The sequence below is a fragment of the Ahaetulla prasina genome, chromosome 10 (genome assembly GCF_028640845.1).
Source record: "Ahaetulla prasina isolate Xishuangbanna chromosome 10, ASM2864084v1, whole genome shotgun sequence".
Lineage (NCBI taxonomy): Eukaryota > Metazoa > Chordata > Lepidosauria > Squamata > Colubridae > Ahaetulla > Ahaetulla prasina.
In genome coordinates, this window is record NC_080548.1 from 22,827,335 (window position 1) to 22,855,255 (window position 27,921).

Consider the following 27,921-nt stretch of genomic DNA (forward strand, 5'->3'; position numbering starts at 1 on the left):
AATGTGTTTGTTACCTTCTGTGCATGTGCATAAAGTTTTGCGCATGCGCAGAAGGTCTGTGCACGCATGTGGCACATGCAGTTCCAAACTGATAAGGAAGGTAAGTAGATTTCACCCCGAGACCCTACACCCATGATGGCAAACCTATGGCATGCGTGCGAAAAGTGGCACACAGAGTCATCTCTCTGGGCACGCCAAGCATCGCCTTTGCTCTTCCAGTTTCTGGCATGCACAGGCGCACTGGCCAGATGGTGTTCGTGCGTGGGGCCAAAATGGGAGCAAGGGCACACGTGCGGGGAAGTGCCGGAAACCGAAAGAGCAGCTCCTTGGCATACATGCATGTGCTGGGAAGCTGAGCTTCCGGGTTCCGGAGTGTGCATGTGTGCCGGCCAGCTGGTCTTCATGCGTGCCCGAAACTGGAAGACCAGGTAATCGGCGCGCATGCTGTAAACTGGAAACTCAGTTTCCCGGCACATGCATGCATGAAAAGGAGCTGCTCTTCTGGTTCCTGGCGCTCCCCCCCCACGCGCACGGTGCCAAAAAAGTTCACCAAAACTGCCCTACGCCATTTTTGACAGATGGCAGCCCAGTCTCTTCTGGAAAGTTTCTAGGGATGAAGCTCCCACAACTTCCAAAGGCAACTTCTGTTCCATGGGTTGATTGTTCTCACTGTCAGAAAAATTCTGCTTATTTCCAAGTTGAATCTCTCCTTGATCAGTTTCCATCCATTGTTCCTTGTCCGGCCTTCAGGTGCTTTGGAAAATAGCTTGACCCCCTCCTCTCTGTGGCAGCCCCTCAAGTATTGGAACGCTGCTATCATCTCTCTCCTGGTCCTTCTCTTCACTAGACTAGCCATGCCTAGTTCCTGCAACCCTTCATCATATGTTTTAGCCTCCAGTCTCCTTCTGGTTGAGTCTCAACATCGTTTTTATAGTGTGGGGACCAAAACTGGATGCAGTATTCTAGGTGTGGTTTTACTAAGGCTTTATAGAGTGTATTAGTACCTCATTTGATCTTGAAGTTCCTTGACTTTTGCTTTTACATATTAATATATAATTAGCCATTTCTATAACCCCAAATCTTTCTAATCAATAAAACCAAAATCAGAGTTTCATTTTTGTCTTCTTCACAAGCACAAATTCCAGATATTCGGATAAGAACATATTTTCCTCTTTAAAGTATTCAATTTAACAATTCCAGCTTAATCTTCCTTGCTATGGAAAGAGTACTGTATGTATTTTGATTGGCACCTAGTAATCTCTGCGAACCGTCACCCTTTTTACTTACAAAATTTATTGTCTTCTTACAAATTGGGCAAAGATCTAATGAAAGGCCAAATGGAAGGTCACTAGAACTAGTATTCAAAACATATTTATTCATTAAAGCGGGACTGGCATAATTAGTGATGTATTTTAATTGGGTTTTTAATATTTTTAACTTTTTAATTTAATTTAAATTTTAATAATCGGCCTTTAAAATTTGCTCTTTTTAATTGTTGTTTTAAACTGTATATATCTTTGTTTTTACTTTGGCTGTACACCGCCCTGAGTCCTTCGGGAGAAGGGCGGTATAAAAATTTAATAAAATAAAAAAAATAAAATAAAAGAAGGTCGGAATACTTACAATCCTGTCCGGCCGAGGCACACTTTCCACCAAGCATTCCAGACGGGCCTTGGCCCCCACTGCTGTCTGCTGGCTTGATTCAGCACTGATAATGGGTGGACCTAGAAAAAAAGACCCAACCTGAGGAAATGAAGAGGTTTTGGAGTCCTTGGTGCTCTCTGAGCTTGGTTGCTTAGTTGCAGATGTTTCATTATGAAACTACCGTAGACAACATCATCAGTGGCTTGTGAGTGTGGGGTTTGCTCCCTCTATACATGCAGTAGCTTGCCTTGCCAATGTTGCTGGGGGTGTGGCTTTATCCTTGGCAGGTCCTTGATTAGGTATTGTTTTCTGCTTGATTATTTGCATGGTGTTAATCTCTGCTTATCTGGTGTTAGCCGCTGGTCTTTTACTTTAATTAGCATGCCGTTTAAATGTGGTTTATCTCTATGTGTCTATTGATGGCTGATTTGTCTGAATAGCAATAACACTTAGACTTATATACTGCTTCACCAGGGGTGGTATTCACTTACCTTCGCTACTGGTTCGCAAATGGGAGTGCTCGCCCGCACTCACTCGCTTTGCTCGCGCGTGGCACCTCCATGCATGAGCAGAGCATCAAAAACAGGACATGATGATGTCCGGGCGGGTGGGTGGTGCCTCCCGCAGCTTCCGCTACCAATTCGCCCGAACCGGATGGAACTGGTTGAATAGCACTACTGCTCTTCATAGTCCTTTACAGCCTCTAAGCGGTTTACAGAGTCAGCATATGGCCCCCAACAATCTAGATTCTCACTGGAAATTTTGCCGTTTTCCATCCTTGGAAGGATGGAAGGCTGAGTCAATTTTGAGCCTGGTGAGATTCGAACTGCTAAATTGTAGTCAGCTGGCAGTCAGCAGAAATAGCCTGCAGTACTGCACTCTAACCACTGCGCCACCGTGAATACCAAGCTTCCAGGAATTCCTTAGCAGTTTTTGGACTAGATTTGGTCTAGCATGCTCAGTTTCTCAGCTGAAACTATCACTGAGTCTATATTCATGTGTTGTGAGATTTAGAAGTTTTGTGTCTTCTAATTACTAGTTGGTTCATGAAATCGTTCTGCTAGACTTCTGCTTGCCTATCCTATATAGTGGCTTATTAGCACTCCTTAACACTGTATCTCATACATACAATGCTTAATGTTGTAGATGTATGTTATAGATATACATACGTTGTAAGGTAAAGTTCTCCTCGCACATATGTGCTAGTCGTTCCTGACTCTAGGGGGCAGTGCTCATCTCCGTTTCAAAGCCGAAGAGCCAGCGCTATCCGAAGACATCTCCTTGGTCATGTGGCCGGCATGAATAAGTGCCAAAGACACATGGAATGCTGTCACCTTCCCAACAAAGGTGGTCCCTATTTTTCTACTTGCATTTTTTATGTGCTTTCGAACTGCTAGGTTGGCAGAAGCTGGGACAAGTGACGGGAGCTCACCCCATTACGTGGCACTAGGGATTCGAACCGCTGAACTGCTGACCTTTCGATCGACAAGCTCAGCGTCTTAGCCACTGAGCCACTGCATCCCTGATATATGTTTTTGTGTGTGTGTGTGTGTAAATATATATACACACTATAGATAGATAGATAGATAGATAGATAGGTAGACAGATATAGATATATAGATATAGATAGATATAGATAAATATAGATAAATATATTGATATATGTTGAACTTATGTTGTAGATGAACATAAATATGTTGAAGATGTACAGTACATCTACAACACTGTAGATTGTTACATGTTGCAGACACAAGCTCATAGAGCACCAAGGACTGAGCTCCATATATTCTTTTCTATTGAAAATTAGAAGTTGTCAGGTGACCCCACTGAAAAGCTCCTTAAGACCCAGATGTGGTCTTAGGCCCAGAGGTCCAAGACAACTGAAGACACTGGCTCAGATGGCTTCATTGACAAGGTTGCCATTTTTATCCTCTTTCACCTGGGTGTGTGTGTTGTATTTCTAGCTTTTATGATGTTTCATAATATGTATTCATACTTTTAACTTTTTGCTTAATTTGTTGTTTATAATCTGACTGCTACTCATTGCCGGGCCATCTATAGTGAGATGAAGGCCACATAAACTTGAATGAATGAATGAATGAATGAATGAACTGAATTTGATAGGGAATCATGGTTTGATTACAATTTGATGGTTTCAATAAATGAGGACGGGGAAAGTCTTACTTTTCTCTTTCCTCACAGCAGTTCCTCCCTCCCTCCATTTGGGAAATGGTTTGAACCATCTCCCCACCTCCACTTTGCCAGATTCGCCCTTCCGAGCCTTGAACTCTTACCATTCACAGCCAGGGTCACTTCTTTCTCGGCCACTCCAATGCGAGGCACGATGGCTTTGCACACGTATACCCCGGCATCCTCTTGTGTCACTGCCTTGAGATGCAGCGTGTTGCCGTTACTCAGCACCTGTTGATACAAGTTGGCTCAGTTGACCATGTCTTCCTTAATGGCCAAGGACAATGTCCTTTTCCTGAGGTTCTAAATATACCAGGGGTGATGCCTGACTTTGGCTCTATGGTTAAAACTTTGGTGAGCGTCTCGCATTCTTTTCTTTTCTTTTTTATTATTGACAAGTATTTATTTTTTACATTTCTACTTCTTCAAGTAGAACTAAGAAGTACAATCCATATGATTCATCTCTCTTTTTATATACTGTACCTAACCTCTGTGGTGCAAACTACAAGTAATCCTTGTTTAACGATTGCCTCAGTTAGCAGCCATTCACAACAGCGATGAAAATATAACTTCATACCAATCCTCACATTTATTTTTTTAAATTTTTATTTTATTTTACATAATCTGACAGACACACAACGTATAACGTGTAAATATTTCCTATTTCTAAACAGTGTTTCTTAGTGGTCTTCTCTCGGTTTTATACCTTCCCTCCCCCATATCACATTTTATTTTCTTAAGAAAATAAAAAAAATTGACGTCTCGCATTCTGAACCCTTGTCTACCTTCTGATGTTGAGCTTGTGCTTGCTGTCAAAATGACAGAGAAAATGGAAATTGACTGTCAAAGCTGAATTTACCACAGTGGAGCCTTTCTTTGTCCAGGCCAAGGTAAGAGGTGGGTTCCCTGTCCAGGTGCAGGTAAAAGAGGCATCTGAGCCGATATCCACTGTCAGGGGCTTAGGCTGGGAGACAAGGTGAGGCCCAACTATAGGAGCAAAAAAAGAGGAAAGGGTTGGTTGAGTATCAGTGACAGCAGCCGATAAGTCGGTAGAGGCATCAGGATTCCACTTCACTACGTAATCTATATCTTATCTCTTTTGTCTACCTCTGAGTGTCTATGGAGATTCTCGGTCATCATCCAGGTCATGGTTGTCCCAAAGGTGCTTTTTCAAGAGGCAACTGGACTTACTTTGTTTTTCCTTTGTTTTGGATGAGGGCTCTGCGTTGGAGGCAGAGATGGGGCCAGGGCCATCTGGGAGTGATGTGCAGACTCCGGAAGCTCCACAGGCTGAGAGCAGTGAGACAGAAGAACAGGAGGAGCCTGTTCCTAGAGCACAGATGAGAAGAGCTGCCAGAAGGCAAGAGCAGCTAAAGCAAAGAGGACGACTCGGGAGTAGGGCCAACAGATGATTGGCCCCTCCCATAAGTCTTAAAAGATCAGCAACGGCGTTTGGGCTCTTTGTCAGAAAACAATGTTGCAAGACTTGCTCCTTGTCTTGTTGCATTTATTTCTTGTTGGCATCTTCTGCTTCTTTGGCAGTTTGCCTAATTAGACCAAGGTTGGTGATAAGACTGAAGAATTGTGTTATGAAGAATTTGTTTTGATTTAGTTTGGACTACGCTGAGAATGAGTTAATTCTCAGCTGTTCTAATAAAGTCTGTTTGTTTTTGAACTGATTGCGTCAGTTCAAACTACTTGGACCTGGGTCACAACAAGTATATTCCAGACATATCTCTCTCAAGCTGTCTCCCAGGGTTACCTACAGCGGCCAGAGGGGAGTGATCTTTACAGCCCGTGAAATTGCTCTGTTGGCAAATGTGATTGATGACACACCCTGCGGGGGAAGGGGGGAAACAGGGTCATGATTGGGGCGTAAATTACGTGAGGTCAGAGTTGGTTTCATCTGGAAAGTGCCGACATGAAGCTCCTAATAAATAACTGGATTTTTTTTTTGAAGCTTGGCTTGAGGCTCATGATTTAATTAGGGCATCCGTCAGAACCCTGACACCCAGAACTGAAGAAATTTCTTGGGTGAGAAATGAAACGTCTTCAAGGAAAAACCAAGAAGGTCCAGTCGCCTCTTGAAAAAGCACCTTCGGGTCCATTTCTGAGTGTTTCTCAACCTGAGCAACTTTAAGATGTGATGACTTCAACCCAACCGCACCTCCAAATGGCCCATCCCGTCATTGTTTCTGTATCCCTGGTTTACCTATAGAAACGACAGGTTCGGTCCTCAGGGAAGTGCTAGGAAAAAAAAAAACTTGCTGAAACCCCCCCCCCCGCAAACCCCTTCCCCAATTCCTTCTTGAAAGTTTTGACTCACAATGGACGTCCACCAGAGTGCTAACATTGGTGCTACCCACAGCGTTGGACACTTCGCACGATACAGGCTCTGTGAAGAAAGACTGGTCAACTGTGGCTTCGTAGCTGTCACCGTTGGCCTCTGGGATGGGGACGCCTCCTTTAGCCCACCTGTCAAGGGAGATATGGTCTTAGGAGACCTTAACTCAACATGTTATACTTGTTGTGGCCCGCTGGTGGCCAGCAGAGCTGGCAGCAGAGTCGGACAGTGAGGAGGTTGGGGAGGAACATGGGCCAATCTGCGGGGCTGGGGAAAGCTCAAACGAGGGCTCTGTGTCAGAGGCAGAGAGGGAGTTAGACAGCAGTGAGGCAGAGGAACAGCTGGAGCCCATTCCCAGTGTATGCATGCACAGAGCTGCCAGAAGACAAGAACAACTAAGAAAGCAGGGTCGACTTGGGAGTAAAGCCACACCTTGGAGATGATTGGCCCCTCCTATAGGAAACAAAAGAAATGAGAATGGGGAGTGGGCTTTTGCAGGAAACAATTCATCCGTTCGGTTGTTTCAATAGTGGAAAGTTCTGTTCGTGACTCTAAGAGATTCTGTGCCAGGTTTTGCCTTACCCTGCGTTTGGAAACTAGTTATCTGGCAGCTTGCCAAGTGAGATAAGGTGTGTTGATAAATATATCCTTTGAAAAACTGTTTGGACAGGCCTTGCTGACTTTGAATGAAAGTAATTCATAGTCGTGTAAATAAAAGAGGTTTGGCCGGGACCAAGACTCTGCTTCCTGCTTTTTAAAGGAGCCTAGGTCAGAACAATACTCTTAAAACTGGGTTCGGGTCATGGGCAAGTGCAATGAGGCTGTGAGAATAACTTGGGAGTAGGAGAATGAGCCACAGACTAGACAAAGGTCTGGCAAGAGATGTCTAAGAAGTCCACAAAAGAATGGAGGTGGAGAAATGTTTAAATAACCATTTGTCTGAAGTGGTGTAGGGTTTCCTGCCTGGGCAAGGGGTTGGACTAGAAGACCTCCAAGGTCCCTTCTAACTCTGTTGTTGTTGTTGTTGTTGTTAAGCATCTCAGAAGGGACTCTCTTTTGTTCTTCGGAAAGTCAAGGTAAGGGAAGGGAGAAGTGCTTGCAGACTTGCAAGTTCTCTTACTATAACTTTACAATAATGGTAGTGTTGGTACTCATGTTTTTGGTTTCCGGTCTGGACTACCACAAACAGGCTGATAGATGTGTCCAAATAAATAAATCGCAGTCTGGTTTAACGTGATGACCTGGGTCATTCTCCATGCTACACAACAGTGGCTGAGTAGATTCTTGCAACCACAACGCAGCCATCTAATATTACTCTACTTTTGCATTTCATAGGAACTTGGTTGCTTGCTTGTTATTGCCTCCTCACTGAAACCTGTCACCCGTCCATCCAGAATGTTAATGTGCTTTCTGGCCATGGAAAGTGTGCCCCTCCTTGTCCTAAAAGAAAAAGTCGCTGTGACTTTTTTAATTTAGTCAAGAGATCAGTAAAGGCAGTGAGAGCAAGGCAGTTACTCCTTTTCTCTCATGATACTAGAAGCCAAAATCCATAATGAAGCTGAGCAGACATGTTCAGAGCAGACAAACAGAGATTTTTTTCATACAGTGCACAGTTGTCCTGGGGAACTTCCTGCCACAAGAATGGATGATAGTTACCAAATGAAGATGGCCTTAAAATTGGGATTACAGAAATCGGCAGAAGGTATCAATGATTACTAATCATTTGGATTATGAATCCTCACTAGATTCAGTGACCATACACTTCTGAGAACTAGGGAATACAAAGTGGGAAGTAGTGTAACTTGTGAACCAATCCATGTTAGCTCATTCTTACATATTTTTCCCCGAACGCCATCACTCTGCTAAACAAATAATTCCCTCAACACTGTCAAACTATTTACTAAATCTGCACTACTATTAATCTTCTCATCGTTCCCATCACCCATCTCCTTCCCCTTATGACTGTGAATTTGTTGCTTGTATCCTTACGATTTACACGGTAATTGATTGTTTCCTAATTGATTAATTGTAGCCTATGACTATTATTAAGTTTTTTATCATTAAGTGTTAAATTTGTACCCTATCACTATCAGTAAGTGTTGTAAGTGTTGTACCTTGATGAAGGTATCTTTTATTTTCTTTTATGTACACTGAGAGCCTATGCACCAAGACAAATTCCTTGTGTGTCCAATCACATTTGGCTAATAAAATTTCTATTCTACTCTACTCTACTCTACTCTACTCTACTCTACTCTACTCTACTCTACTCTACTCTACTCTACTCTATTCTATTCTATTCTATTCTATTCTATTCATATCAGCCAGCCAGTAGAGCAGTCAGTTGCTGTGGCCTAGAGGTGGAGCTCTTGCCTCACAATCAGGAGGTTGTGAGTTTGATCCTAGGTAGAGGCAGATGTAGGGTCTCCTGCTTGGGCAGGGGGTTGGACTAGATGACCTGCAAGGTCCCTTCCAACTCTTTTAATCTGTTAAAGATAGCCCTTCCTTACCAACTGTTTGTTCAGTGATTTAGGTGCTTGGCAACCAGCACACATTTATTAGTTACACCATCCCATAGTCACATGATCATCACTTGTGCCCTTCCCAGCCAGCTTCTGACAAATACATTCAATGGGGAAGCCAGTAGGAAGTCACGAATCACAGTCATGTGACATCATGCTAAACGATTGTGTGGGAGTTTGCTTGCTGACCGGAGCTGGAACTGACGATCCTAAGTCTGGGGAAGTCACCTAACATTTCATTTTACAACTACGTCGCTTAGCGATAAAAAGAGGTGCGGGCCCCCATTGCGGTCAGTAAGCGAGGACTCCATCTGTATAACTGAGCATGCAATCCTCCATGTTGCCATTAGAGGGCACCTCAACCACACAAATGCTCTATTTGAATTCTAGCGGCTGCCAGTTCTTCATATCCAACTCTGTTAATCTGTTAAATATTCTAATTCTTACCGGTAACCTGTCACTTCAGGATTGGACGTTGCGGTGCACAGGAAACTCACTTTGCCACCCTCAGGCACAGTTTGTGGCTGTACTGACAGGATCACAACAGGTGGATCTGTAAGGTGGACAAGAGAGACAGGGGAAAAAAAAATCCCAGTTGGTTTTATTTTTCCATTGTACAATTTTTCCAGAGGCCAATACTATGCACGTACCATATTTCCCCGAAAATAAGATTTTAATTTTTGCTCCAAAAGATGCATTAGGGCTTATTTTCTGGTTAGATCTTATTTTGGGGGAAATAAGGTACTAAATGCACTGATCTGGCTGACAATCTTAACTGGAGCTTATTTTGGGGGTAGGGCTTATATTACGAGAATCCTGAAAATCATGCTAGGACTTATTTATCGGTTGGGTCTTATTTTCGGGGAAACAGGTTAGTTTTGTACATCGTACAATACAGTGACCCCAAAGATCATTAGCATCATAATTCTCTCACGCCCTAATCTTCATCAACCCCAAGTTTTGGAAACCAATTCTGCAAAGTGGGAGAATTATTATGGGATAGGCTGTCTAGTTCTGCCAGCAGCGACTTGGCTCCCTTGCTGTCTGTTTGCAGATCTAACTGGATCCCATCCCTTGCTCTCTGTCTTGCAAGTTAGCTGCTCCATTCTAAGCAGAGTTAGACCTTCTTGGAGGCAACACCAAAACCAGGGAGCTACAATCCTGCTTGTTTGCTGCTTCAAGTTTCTTGGCCTTCTCTCAAGGATCAGGTATCTGATTGTCGAGACCCACTGCATTAAATATTTGTCTCCAACAATTGTTTTGACTGCGCTTCTCCGTGCTCAGGGCTTCTAGTAAGAGTCTTAGAATGCTGAGGTCAGCTCCTATAGGCAAACTCATATGTATAGAACTGTACAGGATCCTAAAATTGGAAGAAATTACTTTTAACCTCCAGGTCCAACCCCGCAGTTCAGTGGAGGAATTCAAATTAAAGCATTGAGACCGGTGGCTGTCCTTCTCTGTGTCAGCGTTCCAGAAACCCCCTCCCACACAACCCCAAGTAAAAACCCAGAAGCAGCACTCTCAACCCTCTGCTTGGACCACTTCTGATGAAGGTCAACCTACTCCACCCCCAGATCACTGGCTCCATTACTGAATGGCTCTTGCAGTTTGAAAGCTTTTCTTAACATTCAGACAGAGAATCTGCCATCCCATAATTCATTTTTTTCTTTTTTTATGTCCTGCACTTTAGAACAGGGGTCTCCAACCTTGGCAACTTTAAGACTAAGCGAAGCTGGCTGAGGATCTCTGGGAGTTGAAGTCCACAAGTCTTAAAGTTGCCAAGGTTGGAGACCCCTGCTTTAGAATATCTCAGGCATTGTTTCTGATATCTGAAGAATGCTATTGTGTGTGTGTGTATCCCAGGGGTGAAATCCAGCAAGTTCTGACAGGTTCCGGAGAACCGGTAGCGGAAATTTTGAGTAGTTTGGAGAACCAGCAAATACCACCTCTGGCTGGCCCTAGAGTAGGGAATGGAGATTTTGCAGTATCCTTCCCCCAGGAGTGGGGAGGGAATGGGGATTTTTCAGTATCCTTCCCCTGCCATGCCCATCAAGCCACCACACGTCCACCAAGACACGCCCACAGAACTGGTAGTAAAAAAAAATTGGATTTCACTCTGGTGCGTCCTCTCTTCTCAAAGTTAAACATTGTCAACACCTCCTTCACTTAAGAGTTTCCAGGTCTCTAGTGGTAAAAGAACGTCCCCCTTCACAAAGCAAATTATAAATTGGGAATTCATTTGTGTAGGTCACCTCCTAGATCAGGGGTCTCCAATCTTGGCAACTTTAAGGCCTGAAGGACTTCAACTCCCAGAACCCCCAGCTTTCCTGGCTGGGGAATTGTGGGAGTTGAAGTCCTCCAGGCTTAAAGTTGACAAGGTTGGAGATCCCTGTCCTAGATGAGCTTAGTCCAGATCTTGGATTGAGACCCTCTTGGTTAGCGGTTAGCTAACCGGGGAAACGATACTCAGCGGTGGGAGAAACAATATGAAGATGAAGATGAAGATTTCCTGCAATTACTGGGGGGTGGGGGGGAAAGGGGCAGGACACAAATGTAATAAATATATCTGTGGCTTGGGATTAGCTCAGTTACCTTGAGCTAATCATTAAATTATGAGCCACGGTGGTGCAGTGGTTAGAGTGCAGTACTGCAGGCTACTTCTGCCGACTGCCGGCTGTCTGCAATTTGGCAGTTTGAATCTCACCAGGCTCAAGGTTGAATCAGCCTTCCATCCTTCTGAAGGTCGACAAAATGAGGATCCACATTGTTGGGGGCAATATGCTGACTCTGTAAACCACTTCGAGAGCGCTATAAAGCACTGTGAAGTGGTGTGTAAGTCTAAGTGCTATTGCTATTAAGAGTTCTTCCAAACTCAGCGGTCTACCTGGCCATTCCTTGGCCATAAACCCAAGCGCAGGTATCTCAAACTCATCCCTTCCCTTCATCCAGTCCTCCCGACCAGGTCCGTGCCTTGGATACTCACACTGAACATTAAGGGTGACCGAGGTCTGCTTGCCAGCGGGGGCTGCCGGGTTGCTGACGCGACAGGTGAAGGTGCTGCCCATGTCTCGGCTGCTTGGAATTAAGAGGAAGGTGCTGACAGCCACTTCCCGCTTGCCATCATCCATCAGGGACTGGAGGAGAATAAAGGAGGAGCATTTTTTTTTAAATAGCCAAACTTCTAGCAACTTGTTGTGACCTAGGCCCAAGTAGTTATTACCAGACACAATCAGTCCTAAACAAACATATTTTATTCGAACAGCTGAGAATTGCATCATTCTCAGCTTACTTCAAATTAAGTCCAAAACAATTCCTTCAGAAAAGTCCTTCGGCCTTATCACAAACCTTTGTCTTCTTTGGCAACCTGCCAAAGGCTTTTCTTGGCAAGATCCTCATGAAGTTCAGAAACAAGAGACTATGACAAGAAACAATTGTAGCAACGTTGCTTTCCTACCAAGAACCCAAGAGCCGTTGCTGCTCTTTTAAGCCTTATCCCCTGACTCCAGGGCTGACCCATTATCCTCCCCAGCCTCCTCATTGTCCAACTCCGTTGCCAGCTCCGCTTCCGTCACAACGCTTCCACTGTTTCTCAGTTCTACGTAATCCCTACTTATTTCCAAACTGGATCTTCCTTTGACATTGCCCCAATGGGCAATTCTGACCACTAGTGATTGAAAACTGTCAGGATTACCCCAATTCCTAGGTTGCTCCCATGCTCTGTGGGGACCAGAGCTCAACCTTACTGACTCACCTTGGAGTAAACAGCTGACTCTTGTCGCTGCCCATCACGATACCAGGTGATTTCGGCTGCTGGCTTGGCTCCAGTTGCTCGACACGAAAGGTTGTAGGGGATGTTGGATATGACATGGACAATGGGGCCACTGTGAATCTCAGGGTCATTGGGGGGGACTGCAAGAACAGAGGCAGAGAGGTATGCTTGGTTACCTTGTCTTAGAAAGAGGCTATAGACAAGCAGGTTTGAGAATGACCAATTGTTGGCTAACCGCAGGACAATTCATTCACTAATAGAAGAGAATATTTGTAGCTTGGGGTTGAACTCTGGAGTCCTTGATATTCTCTGAACTTGGTTGTTTCCTTGCAGATGTTTCATTCTGAGCCATGGTGGCGCAGTGGCTAGAGCGCAGTACTGCAGGCTACTTCTGCTGACCGCCTGCTGCCTGCAATTTGGCAGTTCAAATCTCATCAGGCTCAAGGTTGACTCAGCCTTCCATCCTTCCGAGGTGGGTAAAATGAGAACCCAGATTGTTGGGGCTAAGTGGCTGACTCTGTAAACTGCTTAGAGAAGGCTGTAAAGCAATCTAAAGTGGTATATAAGTCTAAGGGCTATTGCTATTGCTATTATTCAACTAAGTAACATCTTCATTGCCCTGAAAATTAACACCAACAGCTTTGATGATGTTACCTAGTTGGGTAATGGAATGTCTGCAAGGAAACGACCAAAGTCAGATACTTCTCTGCACTCTTTCTAGAGTCTCAACATCTTTTTTATGTCGTGGTGACCAAAACTAATGCAATATTGCCGTGGCCTTACCAAGCATTATAAACTGATATTAACATTCACGTGATCTTGATTCTATCCCTCTGTTAATGTAACCTAGAACTGTGTTGAGCTCTGAGCCTGCTTCTCTTTCTGCAAATATTTTGTTACCAGGTTAAATATCATCCTCAATGCAGGTTAGTTTGCTGGCTCCATGTTCTTATGCATCAATGAGCCAGCAAACTCTGTTCCCCGCCCCCTGCACTAATGATATTACCTAGTTTATGTTGTAAGAACACATGTGGACACGCAACAAGATACCTAATATGCAATATTGTACGAAATAAACAATAATGCGAGTTAGTCCTCATTTAGTCATTGCCTTGTTTATCCACCATTCGCTGTTACGATGGAGATATAAAGGTAAATTTACTACCAACCCTCGCATTTATGACTTGCAATCTTTGCAGATTTGTAAAGGAAAGGAAAGCCAAAGGAAGACTGTAAGAACAGTCATTTAATGACTGCTTTGTTTAATAACCAAGTTGCTGGTCCCAATTTTGGTCACTGAACAAGGACCATCTGTAACGAGAAGAGTTTTGCTGTTTTAAATTTTAGAAAGTGTTTTTAATATCTGGCAAATAATTTTTATTTCATGGACCTCTCTCAGAGTCTTGTGGATCTACAGGCATCCACAGGGATCTACAGACCACAACTTAATGTCTTATACAAGCTTTCCAAGTTATTTTCATCGGTAGAAATGAAGATTTAACATAGGCGTGGCCGAGCTTTCTCCAGAAGCCATCATGGGTCTGCAGGGGTGATCTTACACAACGAGCCACATCTCTTTCCTCGTGGCTCAATTTAGGCTTTCATGATACTCTCTGGAAAGATCAACCAGATACAGGTGTGTCAAACTCAATTTCACTGAGGGACACGTAAGGGTTGTGTTTGACCGCGGGGTGGGAGGGCAGGGTAGGCGTGGCCAGGGTGGGCATGGCCCGCATGACATAACTTGTGTCAGGGGGTGCCTGTGGGGGCCCGAGCGCTCTGCCAGCAAAAACGGGCTCCAGAGCTCCGTTTTCAGCTGGGACTGCCTCCTGCAACCCTCTGCCAGTGAAAACGGAGCTCGGGAGGGCCACGCACAGCCCATGCAAGCTCCATTTTCGCTGGCAGAGGCACTGCGGGCCGGTCCTTCGTTGTTTCTAGGGCAGCTCCACGGGTCAGATCTAAGCACCCCGCAGACCGGATCCGGCCCCCAGGCATTGAATTTGACACTCCTGAACCAGAAGACTCCTGGCAGACAATATTAGATGTCTGAGTTTCCCTTGGTGTATATTAGTTGGGGATAGCTTTTCAGGAGACTCCAAATCGGGATTTTGAAACACTGGAATTGCCTCACCAACAAAAACAGGGAAGGGAACTCACTAAGTACAGTAAGTTTGGCTCGCTGGGAGCGCAGGGCTGCTTGTGTGGCTTGGCACTCGTAAACAGCATCATCGTCTAGTTCAGCATAGTCGATGCGTAAGTTGTGTTGACCGGCAGAAGCATCTCCTACAATAGAATAGCGGGACCAACCTGTGGAGAAAGCCATATAGGAGAAGATGTCAGCCTTTACCAGGTAGATCAGATAAGAAACACGACCAGATAAACTAACTCTACTTTATTTTAAAGTTAAATTAATAGAATCTTGCAAGTCTGAAAACAAGACATCTCCCGCCATTAGTTTTTGCAGCCCACGACCTTAGGGATGGTCTCTTCTGAGTCTCTTGCTATGCCCACTATACAACTGTGGGCTATGCTTCCTCTTATCCGACTACAGGTGGTATTTAGCTGGTTCAGACCGGTTTGGGCAAATTGGTAGCAGAGATCGTGAGTGGGCCCGCCCCCCCTGCCCCAAATCTATTCTGTCCTATTTAGGCATGTTTTCAAGGCTGGGCACAGGCGCGGAAGGCAGAGGTGGGTTTCAGCAGGTTCTGACCAGTTCTGGAGAACCGGTAGCAGAAATTTTGAGTAGTTTGGAGAACCGGTAGTAAAAATTCTGACTGGCCCTACCCCCCATCTATTCTCTGCCTCCCTATTCGCAGCTGATCGGGAGGAAATGGAGACTTTTGCAGTAACTTTCCCCTGGAGTGGGGTGGGAATGGGGATTTTGCAGTATCCTTCCCCTGCCACGCCCACCAAGCCACACCCACAGAACCGGTAGTAAAAAAATTTGAAACCCACCCCTGGCGGAAGGTGCGCGAGCGAGCAAAGCCCAGGCATGGAAGGCCGGGAGCATACACAGATGGAACGTGCGCGTGCAAAGTGAGAGTGTGCATGCGGGGTGAACTGGTGGAAAAGGTAAGTGAAACCCAACCCCTGTACCCAACCATTCCCTAGGCAGCATCTCTTTGCCCAGTCTCCCAAGGTCTTTCCCGCACACCATTACAAGGATGAAACCAGGATTGATAAATTCAGTCCTGTGTCGCTCAGGACGAGATTGAAATGATGATCAACGACACCTATTGCAGTCTGTGGTAAGCCACTATTTCTGCCAATAAGGTTCTATGGGTGTGCTTCCTCCAGTCATCTACCATGTCTCTCTTAATAGGGGTCGTGATAGACCTACCGGGTAAGTCTCGCTCCCCCCCTAACGCCAGTCCATCCTTGGTCCACTGAACCATGCCACGGTAGCCCATGATCACGCATGCCAACGTCACCGATTGACCTGACACGATCACTTGATCCATCGGCTGTTGAAAGAAATAGGCGGCCAACCCTGCAAAAACAAAAACAAAAGATTTAGAGTCAGACTGTTTTAGTCATCCTAATGAAGAAATCAGGACTTTTTGGCCGGAGCTTCAGAGGAGATACGCTTGAACCGATTTGCTGAATTCAGACTGATTGTCTGCCAAGACCAGCGTTTCGCTTCTGCCAGTGGCCCATTTATCTTGGAAAGTTTACAGGAACGGAGAAAACCCACGGCTTATCCAATATTGTCTTCAGGGCCTACTACTCGTGGCGTACCACTTCTATACGTGGAGGATCGACATCGCTATTTTATCTAAAAGCAGTCCCCACCTTCCCCGTAAGGTGGGGTGTTTTTTTGTGATTAGCGGTTTTGAATTAGTACATTTTTTTTTTAAAGGTAAAATTTATGCCACCTGTAACATGGATCGCGCCAATCCGCCCTATCTGAAAACCTGCAGTGTCGTTGGCAGACATCAATATGAGCCAATTTTCTAGGCTCCTATCAATATGCTAATGGGATATTTGCTTTGCATGCAAAACATTTCAAGTGAACTCCACCCCTTTCCCTCCAAGCAAGGCTAGGAATTATCTTCCTTTGAAATTTAACTAGAGGCATTCCAGGGCATGGGAGTGGTGTCTGATATATGCCACTGCCAAGGATCTGTCAGAAAAATATTCGGAATTTGTCTCAAGTGGGTCCTGGAGATCTTGCACTTGCTTGGTTGTGAGGAGACCAGTGAGTGGGGATTATCCGTTGCACAATCGACTTCTCAGCACTCTGGTGCCACTCTGGTTTTCCATTACAGTCCAAGGGAAGGTGTCAAAAGAGAATTCCACCAATGTGTTCTGACCTAGGCTTCCCCAGCAGCACGAAGCTGTCCCGATAAACCCCTTTTATCAGTGAATTCCTCTCCAGCAAAATCTTTCCTCTCCCACAGTCTTTCAAGATAGTTCACAATTACTGATCTTTATCAGGCTTGGAGAATGGCCAGGCCGATATCTTTCAGACGCCACAATACTTGGCAAGAATGCAGTAGTGAACTAATTGTCTCCTGCAAAGTCCATTCCTCTCTCTCCTCTTTTATTCCCTCTGGGGGGGCCATTCACCGTCTACCTGTGGCCTTACTCCCAAGTCGACCCTTGTTCTTTAGCTGTTCCCTTCGTCTGGCAACTCTACGCATGCGCACACTGGGAACAGGCTCCAGCTGTTCATCTGCCTCACTGATGTCTGACTCTGAAGGCAGCTGATAACTGGCATACGATCCTGGTCTCCACTCTGCCTCCGATGCAGAGCCCTCATCAGAGCCTTCCCCAGACTCCAGGACTGGCCCATGTTTCTCCTCAACCTCCTAACTGCCCGAATCTGCTGCCAGAGCCGCTGTCCGGCCACAACACACTGGGCCTTTTTTCCTATGGGGAAGTAGAGCAGGAAAGTACAGCAACAGCTCCCCATCCCTCACTTTGCAACTCAGAATTTGCAACACAAATCCTGCCCGGACAACCAGTAAGAAATGTCAAGCATAAGGCGTAAAGTAATAAAATGGAAAGCCCTTTTTTACTCTTTGTAAAAATAAAAATCACTGGAGAAGAGCCTAATGCTGGGAAAGATTGAGGGCAAAAGAAGAAAGGGACGACAGAGAACGAGGTGGCTGGACGGAGTCACTGAAGCAGTAGGCATGAGTTTAAATGGACTCCAGAGGATGGTAGAGGACAGGAAGGCTTGGAGGAATGTGATCCATGGAGTTGCGATGGGTCGGACATGACTTCGCAACTAACACCACCAACAACAAAAAATAAAAATAAAAAAAGACGGGTGGGTGGGGTGTGTGAGATCACAGAAAGCTGCTCCTTAAAGAAACGTTGCTTAGGCTTCGGTTTGGCACCATAGGTGATGGCGGCGATCTTTACGATCGCCAACCTCTGGATTATGTGGAATTGCTAGGACAGATCAGAGAAAAAAGTTCCCATCACTCATCGTTCCCATCACCCATCTCCTTCCACTTAGGACTGTGTGCCTTTAACTTTGTTGCTTGTATCCTTACAATTTATATTGATATTGTTTCCTGATTGCTTATTTGTACTCTATGACTATCATTAAGTGTTGTACCTTATGATTCTTGATGAACGTATCTTTTCTTTTATGTACACTGAGAGCATATGCACCAAGACAAATTCCTTGTGTGTCCAATAACACTTGGCCAATATTCTATTCTATTCTATTCTATTCTATTCTATTCTATTCTATTCTATTCTATTCTATTCTATTCTATTCTATTCTATTCTATTCTATTAATAAAAAATCTTCCAGTTACCAGGGTCTGTGTTTTGCCACCACAACCCCCCCAATAATTATCAGAATGTGTTTCTTGCATATTCCCAGTGTAATTTCTCTTCCGGTGGCCAAAGCCATTTTCCACTGCAATTCAAAGCTTTTGCCTACTCAGAAACAATTCCTACTGAATTACCAATTCCACGGGGCTTCCTCTCTAGAGTAAGGGCTGCATTCTTCCTCTCTTTTGTGAGAGCTGAAAAAAAGGCCTACAATATGGAAGAGAAGACAAGGGAGACAGAGCGTGCCTTGTTATTATTACTTTTAAAGTTGACACCGCTGCCCTCAGGGTTCCTGGTGTAGCCTTATCTCTAAACACAGATGCTCAGGTGCAGCCTAATGCGCTGCGAGTTTGCTCTTCGGCCAAGGAAAGTTCTGCTGTGCTCCACAGTACTCCTATGAAACTATTTTTCTTTCCTGCCTTCTCTGCGTCGCTCTTGGCAAATGCTTTTAAAGGTAGCTCAGAGTTGGCAGGCATCCAGGATTGTACACGGACAGGTGTGTGCATACCAATGTTAACTATCGGAGGACTAGAATCCTAGAACTTTTCTTTCTACTTAAATCAAGGCAGGAGCGGACAGTCAACCGGATCATGGCGACGTGCGCGTGAATAGATCCTGTAACGTTGACCTTGTTATTCCATTCGTTTATGGAGGGCATTGTACTTTTGAATCCCGTTCTTTAATGAAAGAGTGAAATAGATTCATAAAGAAACAAAAAGAAGGCTTTAGAAAGAGCGCGGGGAAGAGGAGCAAAGATAATTAGGCTGCTGGGGGCTAAAACATAGGAACCAGGTACGTCTAGTCCAGGGGTCTGCAAACTTGGCTCTTTTAAGACTTGTGGACTTCAGCTCCCAGAGTTCCTCAGCCAGCAAAGCTTGTGGACTTCAAAGCTTGTGGACAGCAAAGCTGACTGAGGAACTCTGGGAGTTGAAGTCCACAAGTCTTAGAGGAGCCAAGTTTGCAGACCCCTGGTCTAGTCGAACGAAGAGAAGGACTGGGGTGACATGATAACAGCCTTCCAATATTTGAGGGGTTGTTGTCACCAATAAGAGGGGGACAACCTATTCTTCAAAGCACCTGAGGGCAGGGACAAGACGTAACGGATGGAAAAAAGAGAGATCCAACCTAGAATTAAGGCGAAATTTCCTGAAAGTGAGAACAATTCATCAGTGGAATGGCTTGCCCTCGTAAGTTGTAGGTGTTCCATTACTGGAGGTTTTTAAGAAGAGATTGGACAGCGATTTGTCCAGAATGGCATAGGGTCTCCTGCTTGAGCAAGAGGTTGGACTAGAAGACCTCCAAGGTCCCTTCTAATTCTGTTATGCTTTTATTCTGTCAACTCCTGCTTCTCATGTAGGCAGACTCTTAAAATGAGCACCGCAACCATTCAAGAGGAGCCTCTGTGGCTCAGGCTGCTAATGCAGTCTGTTATTAACAGCAGCTGCCTGCAATTATTGCAGGTTCTAGTCCCACCAGGCCCAAGGTTGACTCAGCCTTCCATCCTTTATAAGGTAGGTAAAATGAGGACCCAGATTGTTGGGGGCAATAAGTTGACTTTGTATATAAATATACAAATAGAATGAAGACTATTGCTAACATAGTGTTAGCCGCCCTGAGTCTCCGGAGAAGGGCGGGATATAAATGCAAATAAAAAAAAAAGAGATTTCTTATGCAAACAAATGTCATAGTTTCTCCATATTGATGGCTGATTGGACCCAGCATAGTCTAATCACAACTACATAAAATGTTCATGAATGACGACACAGATCCATATCTTTCAAATATAGGTTCCTTGGTACCTTGAGGGTAAACCAGTGTTCCCACGCAGATGTCTTCCACTGGGATCTGTAGGTCTGCAAATCCCATTAGGTTGACTTGTGTTATTGAAAATGGGAACTGTAGTCCAATACACCCAGAAGATTTAAGTTAGGGTAATTTCCTAGCTGAAATAAATCCAGTTACCCATGAAAAGCTGTTTGCCCTTGACGAATCTACTCTCTGCCCCTTTTGGCCACCAGGAAGCTGTTAAGATTCAAGAAGCTGAACCGAGCCTGTTTTGCTGCACAGATCCCTCCAACATAAAGCCTGCTTAACTGCAATCCAATAAGGGCTGGCCTTTTGTTCTATTGTTGAGAAGTTTACTCACTCCACTAGGATCTGAATAGTAGGATAATCCCTTCAAGAGGGTCAAGAAGACTGCAGACACAGAATCGGCTAAAGACAAAGGCCTGGATGGCAGTCAGAAAGGCAGAATAACCCACTTCTGTTGGGCTTTTAAGATACTCTGGAGAAGCAGGACCAAGTTCATCTGATCAACCTTCTGAGAAATATTGAAGTGAACCCTGCTTGCGACTGGTATGAATTCTTAAGCTTATCATCGCGAGCATCAAGAAACGTAGAACCGGTCTGGTTATTGCAAGTGGTGTTAAGAACCTCTTCGCGTCTCCGAACTGTTGATGTAATTTAGACTTAAGACTTTACAGCAGGCTGATTGTAGCCATGAGGGGCTGCCGTGTAGCTTTCAGGACACTTTGGATGGTAATCTGGTTCCAGTGGTTAATGGAATAGAAGTCCGTAACGATTAAGAAATCATATTGACGAATGTAATCGATTGGATTGAATTCATTGCAAATCGAATCGAGTCAAACTTAGTTTTTATGCCAATCCACCCGCTCCCGTGACATCACTCCAAAAAGAAGCACTGTTTCCGCTCATATTGTGCATCCTTGACGAATAAAGATGGCAATCGGCTACTCCCAGTAAGAAGAACTGCTCCTGAGTTTCTAGGGCCTCTGATCTTTCCCGATTCTGTCTGGGAAAGATCAGATTCATCTGTTCTCTTCAAGCTTGGACCTAGTGACAAAAACCAAGAGATGGATCAGCAGTTCCATCTTCCTTGATGTTTCCTCTAGGCCAGAGGTCTCCAACCTTGGCAACTTTAAGCCTGGCTGACTTCAACTTCCAGAATTCTGGGAGTTGAAGTCCTCCAGGCTTAAAGCTGTCAAGGTTGGAGACCCCTACTCTAGGCAAGGATGTCCTCCGGGTACCAAATAGAGACGGGTGTTGTGACTCAGGCCCAAGTAGGTAGTAGGAAACTCAGTCAGTGAAAAAACAAACAAACTTTATTTGAACAGCTGAAAATTACTTCATTCTCAGCGTAGTTCAACTAAATTAAAACAAATTCCTCCCAACACAAATTCCTCGGTCCTATCACAAACCTTGGTCCAATTAGGCAAACTGCCAAACACCTTTCTTGGCAAACGTTCAGAAGACACCGATACAAAAATAAATGCAACAAGATGAAGCTACCAACGTTGTTTTCTGGCAAAGCCCAAACACTGTTGCTGGTCTTTTTTAAGCCTTATGGGAAGGGCCAATCATCTCTTGGCCCTACTCCCGAGTTGTCCTTTTTGCTTTAGCTGCTCTTGCCTTCTGGCAGCTCTTCTCATGCGTGCATTAGGAACAGGCTCCTCCTGTTCCTCTGCCTTGCTACTGTCAGCCTCTGGAGGCTCTGGAGTCCGCACCTCACTCCCCAATGACCCTGGCCCCACCTCAGCCTCCAACGCAGAGCCCTCATCCCGGCCTTCCCCAGCCTCCAGGATTGGCCCACGCTCTTCCTCAGCCTCATCACTGTCTGACTCCATTGCCAGCTCCTCAGGCTGCTGGCGGACCACAACAACGGGAAGAAAGAAGCGGTGGCAGACACGGTTCCTTTGAGACCATTTTGTCATAGGTCTCCTAAAATGTGAGTCAATGGTATTCCTGGGTAATTTGTCTACATTTCTCTCATTTACAAATACACCCACAGACCTGCTCTTATGACCAACCAAAGGAAGCATCTACATGGGGTTTTCATCTGGAGACCTTCGAGAGCATTCTACCACTCCCAAGAGCACCATATACAGCAGCGTTACTTAAAAGCTGTAGTTCAGCTCACCATCCATGACCTTGAAAGCCACTCTTTGCTCTAGGAACTTTGCTCTAGAGAAGTTACCGTCTTCCAATTCTGGCTAACGCAACTCCGACGTACGAGACCACCAACGCTGGGCCAGCAAGAGCCTCTGCAAATAGCAGAAGACAAATGGAAGCTGCATGGCCACGGAAGGGGATCGAACGGGGAGCTCTGGACAAGTAGGGCTGCAGAGGCTGAAAGACCAGGCAGCAGGGTGGGGGGGTGGAAAGAGAGAGATGATTGAGCTCTTTCTTTCTAACCACGGTACATTTGTTTCTCTCTTCAGAGCTGAAATGGACAAGGAAAAGTGGAGTCTTTCAAGTGACTCCAAGCCTTTGAAAGACACTCCACTGTTCCATCTCAAAAATAATGATGACAGCCTGTCACTCACAGAATGAATAGCTGAGTAATTATGTGAACTTGGGATGGGTGGCGGGGTGTGTGTGCGTGTCACATTCTCCAAAGCTGTGAGTGTGTGTGTGTGTGTGTCTGCTCTATTTTGTGAATTGAGGAAAGAGAGATGGTTTTGATGTTTCAATTATTGTTACGTTTCACCTTCTCCTAGGAACCATTAAGAATACATCTGACGGAGTGTTTGGCTTTAAATCGTGGCATGAACATCCCACGAAGGACCTCCAGTCCGGCGCACAAAGCCATATTTGGGCCTACGTCTCTGAAGCTGGTTGAGAAGTTAGCAGATCTGGGTTCTGTTGACAGCTTGGGAGGGCAAGGACTCACAAGAAGTGTCTGAATGTAATGACTTATCAGTAGAACAGGAATAGACTGCGAGAAGAGGCAGGAAGCTGTTATCATCTATCTTGAGCAAGTTCTTTTGGCGTGAGAACCAGCTGCCTGCACAAGACAAGCTAAGATTAGAAACAAAGGCATCTTAGATTAACTCAAGGGGTGGGCAGTCCCCACACCTCTGAAATGCGATGAATGGCTTGGATCAATGAACCCAGATCAACAGGAGGCATTAGGAATGCAGATATCAAGATAGATGTTAAGAGGCAGCCAGGTTCCCCAAGGTTGTATTCCTAATAACAAAAACTTAAGTTTTTGAATTAACTTTTTGTTGTTATTGCTGATTTGTAGAGTGCTGGAGAAGACTCCTGCGAGTCCCTTGGACTGCAAGGCGACCTAACCGGTCAGTCCTAAGAGGAGATCAACCCTGACTGCTCTTTAGAAGGCCAGATCCTGAAGAAGAAACTCAAAATATTTTGGCCACCTAATGAGAAGGAAGGACTCACTGGAGACGAGCCGAATGCTGGGAAAGATGGAGGGCAAAAGAAGAAAGGGATGACAGAGAACGAGGTGGCTGGATGGAGTCACTGAAGCAGTCGGCGTGAGCTTCAATGGACTCCAGAGGATGGTAGAGGACAGGAAGGCCTGGAGGAACTTTGTCCATGGGGTTGCGATGGATCGGACACAACTTCACAACTAACAACAACAACAAGAGTGTATTGGCTTGTAAATTAATAGTCTGGGCTCAGGCAATATGGCAAGCCAAAAAAAAACACCTAACCAAGATTGCAAACAATCCTGCTTAGCATTTGGGGTGAATGGAGCCACAGATACGGAAGCGGGTAAACCACATTGTGCAAAACCACCTAGAGCAGGGGTCAGCAACCTGTGGCTCTGGAGCAGCATGTGGCTCTTTTACCCCTCCGCTGCGGCTCCCTGCCATTCAAAATATGCGTCACAACCGCCAGTGTGCGACACCAGCCGGCATGCGATTTATTGAGCTTTTCAACCGTGGATAAATCCAAGAAAAGAAAAGTTTCAGAAGAAAAGAGGAACATTTAATTCAACTACATATGCTGGTTTTGTGGCCGCTCAAGAAATAGTCAGGCACAGGAAGGGTTTTTCTTTTCTGTGGGAAACGGGTCCAAACGGCGCTTTGAGTGTTTAAGGTTGCAGACCCCTGAACTAGAGCTAGACGGTCCCCCTCTCCTCTTTATATGCTATAGTGCAAGAGCTGTCATTTTAAACCACAACAGGCAGAGCCTCTTGCTGCTGGCCAGGCTGCCTGAAGTTGATATGGGTATAAATCCAAAAACATCTGGAAGGCATTTGGTGCTTTTGCAAAGACAGACGCAATGGCCCAATGGTTACTGCAACGGGGGGCCTGCTGAGAACCAAGTTCCAAAACACTTATTCTCCTACCCCTAACACTGGTTCACTCCCTCCCTCCCCTCCCCTCCCCTCCCCACATCACATCCCTCAGGCTCTAGGACGCCCTTGCCTCGTATTTCCATGCTTCACAGCAAATCCTTTTTGAAGCGGCACACAGGCTAAACTGAACTGCTGAATTTCTGCCTGGTAATAGGCGTGAAATCTGCAGTCCATTGTGCCAAAACTGCAGGGGAAAAAAAAAAGGAGGTGGGGGGGGGGAAACGAAAGCTCACATAACTCTTGTCCACCCCACGGAGTTAGAGAGCGGTATCCGAGGGGAGGCGAGTCGCTCCTCCACCCAGGCAAAAGTTAGCCCAGAGGGTTCAGGAAGAAATTCACCTTTGGGAATTAATTAGAATCGAGAGCCGAAAGATATCGTGGCCTGCCAAAGGCAGTGAATTCTCTACCTCAGCCATTTCTGGATAATCCCTTGTTCCTCAGCTGTGAGGAAAAAAAAAAAAAAAAGCAGGACGAAAAAAAAGCTCCCCCCCCCCCCCGATGGTAAAAGTGTGAATGTGCAAAAAGTCCACCAGGATCTTTTATGTGGTCGGTATACACATTTCTCTATCCCTCCTGCCCATCACTCTCCCTCCCTCCCTCCATCTCTGCTATGGCTTTGCAGTCACAAAACTGATACCCTGCCAGGCAACCTAATTAAGGAAAAAATTTCCTATGATGAAGATCGGGGGGGGGGGGAACCCCCCCACAAAACCAGGGTTTGAGGCTGAGCAGCATTTTGTACAAAGTGGCTATTAAAAAAAAAAAAAGAAAAAGAAAAGGAAGAACAGCAGAAGCAGTCCATCAATGGCAAAAAACGAAGAAGAAAAAGTGGGTGTGGAGGCAATGATACGTCGGGGACAAATAAATACATCGATGCTTATCACCAGATCTCAACCTAGATAGAGGGAGCCCCTCGTGGCTCCCGTGTGACACCTATCCTGCGCAGACTGCACTGGCTACCTGTGGCCTTCCGGGTGCGCTTCAAGGTTTTGGTGACCATCTTCAAAGCGCTCCATGGCATAGGAGCTACTTACGGGACCGCCTACTGCTACCGAATACCTCTCACCGACCCGTGCGCTCTCACAGAGAGGGACTCCTCAGGGTGCCGTCAGCGAGACAGTGTCGTCTGGCGACACCCAGGGGAAGGGCCTTCTCTGTGGGGGCTCCTGCCCTCTGGAACGAAGTCCCCCCAGGACTTCGTCAACTTCCGGACCTCCGAACCTTCCGTCGCGAGCTTAAAACACATCTATTCATCTGCGCAGGACTGGATTAGTTTTTAAATTTGTTGGTTTTAATGGGTTTTTATCATTTATTCTAAATTTTTAATCTAGGCCAATTGAATAAGTCTTTTAATTGTATTTTAATAATATTTATATTGTAATATTATTGTTTATTTTATCTGGCTGTGAACCGCCCTGAGTCCTTCGGGAGAAGGGCGGTATAAAAATCTAAATAATAAATAAATAAATAAATAAACCTTCTTGAATGGTTACGAGACCAATAGAAATAGCGGAATAAAGTTGCTTCCGACATTCATTCAAGGAAAAAGGTCAGCGGCAGGTTTTCCAGGTGTTTCATGAACATCGTTTAGGGCAGCGGTCACCAACTCGTGGTCTGTGGACCACTGGTGGTCCATGAGAAAATTTTGGTGGTCCGCAGAAAAAATATTTGCATTTTTTAATATTGCACTAAATCAAGGGTCCTCAAACTACAGCCCCTGGGACGGATACGTGCAATGAACATTTGTGTTTCTGCCGAGAGTCTCCCCCTTTGGGGTCTTTTTGTGTCAGTTGGAGGGGGGGGGGCAGAAATTCTGACTTGGGGTCTGCTTTGGCTTCTTGGTGTGGGGCTTTGGGCTAAAGCTGGAGGGAAGTGCCGCTGATGGCAAGGAGCTGGAGGACCTTGTTCCAGTGGGATTATCTCATGGCTTGGAACTGGCTGACCATCTCAGCCCGTTGAGCCTCCAAGGGCCGGTACCTGGCCTTGCACTCCTGCAGGTCTTCCCTCTGCTTGGAAAGCCTATGATTGTAGTCCTCAGTGAGGTGCTTCTGCTGAGCCTCCTTCTCGGTCAGATCCAATTTGAACTGAGCCAGCTGTTTTGCCAACTCTTTCTCATGGTGGCTGCTTAGCTCCAACAACTGTTTCCTATCGGGGCCCTAAGGAGCCCGGGCAGGGAGGCGAGGAGTGGCTGGTAGGGGAGGGGTGAATAGAGGCCAGTGAGGCGCCCCTCGATGTGAGTGACATCAAGTTGGCCATCCAGTCACATGATCACCTAGCCACGCCCACCCAGCCGGTCATCAGGCATATTAGTGGTCTGTGGGATTTAAAATTATGAATTTAGTGGTCACTGAGGTCCAAAAGGTTGGAGACCCCTGGTTTAGGGAACTGGACTCTTGCTGGTGGGAATCTTCTTAAGTCACAAGGAGCATATCTTCCAGCATGGACAGGCAGTGTAAAGATCTCAGCATCTATTCAAACGCATCAACCCCTTTCAGGGATTCTCGGAAAAGCCATCCCTTGACTTGGTGCTGAATAGCGTCTTTTTCTCAGCTGGATTAGAAACGCCTTCGTATGTGACCTTCTGGGCTTTGCAGAAATGAGGTGTGGCTGAATCTCCAAATTGATTCTCTTTTGCCCAGAAAATCTTCCAGAAGTGAGCCAGGAAGTGGAGAAAGAAAGAGAGAGAGAGGGAGAGAGAGAGAGAGGGTGTGTGTGGCCATATTGTCACTTTGTAAGCTGGGAGGGAGAATTGCCAGAGCTGGCAGCTTGAGAGGGCCCGAGTTGGGGGGCTGGACAATAGACCCTTTGTATCAAGGGCTCATTCAATTGCCATCAGTTCCACCAGCCCTCCTGTCTGGTTGACATACCTCTCCCACTCAGTGTCTCTGCCACTACTTCTGACCCACACATGCCCCTCGCCTGGGCAACCACCCCTCTGGATCCTTTTGTTTCCACCCGTAAATTGGAAATGTTCCACCAAGCTTACAGAGAAGGGACTCTGGGCTTCGAAGAATATTCTGGGGCAAACTCATGGGCCCCTTTTCAGCTCCCTCTGCTGCCATCTTTGCAGATAATCGTTTTATGGTGAAAAGGCCCTGTAAAAAATGATGTTATGTAAGATTCAGAATGCATACATGAAGAGAAGTCTTTGACTTATGACCAGTAGGACGAGAGCTTCCCGCATTAAGTAATGTGGTCAGTGAGCCATACTTGATTTTACAGCAGTATTTTTTGCGGTGGTCATTAATAGCAATAGCACTTATTTATTTATTTATTTATTTTATTCAATTTTTATACCGCCCTTCTCCCGAAGGACTCAGGGCGGTGTACAGCCAAATAAAAATCCACAATATACACATTAAAACAAGATTAAAACAAAACATATTACAGGGTGGCCGAAATTTAAAAACAATTTAACAAACCTTAAAATATAAATAACCCCAATTAAAATTTAATAAAACTTTTAAGCCAGTCCCGCTTGAATAAATAGGTGCGTTTTCAGCTCACGGCGAAAAGTCCGAAGATCAGGCACTTG

General features: G+C 45.5%; 1 protein-coding gene across 1 annotated transcript in view; it reads right to left on the reverse strand.

Moving 5' to 3' along the window:
• Positions 1–27,921, reverse strand: part of KIRREL2 (kirre like nephrin family adhesion molecule 2) — a 62,344-nt gene that overhangs the window by 16,007 nt on the left and 18,416 nt on the right. Inside the window, exons 2-10 of the mRNA XM_058195898.1 lie at positions 15,807–15,956; positions 14,624–14,773; positions 12,449–12,606; positions 11,681–11,831; positions 9,145–9,250; positions 6,161–6,309; positions 4,694–4,821; positions 3,939–4,065; positions 1,624–1,724 (exon numbers count right to left, since the gene is read on the reverse strand). Of these exons, the coding sequence (XP_058051881.1) occupies positions 1,624–1,724; positions 3,939–4,065; positions 4,694–4,821; positions 6,161–6,309; positions 9,145–9,250; positions 11,681–11,831; positions 12,449–12,606; positions 14,624–14,773; positions 15,807–15,956 (1,220 nt within the window). The remainder of the gene's footprint in view (positions 1–1,623; positions 1,725–3,938; positions 4,066–4,693; positions 4,822–6,160; positions 6,310–9,144; positions 9,251–11,680; positions 11,832–12,448; positions 12,607–14,623; positions 14,774–15,806; positions 15,957–27,921) is intronic.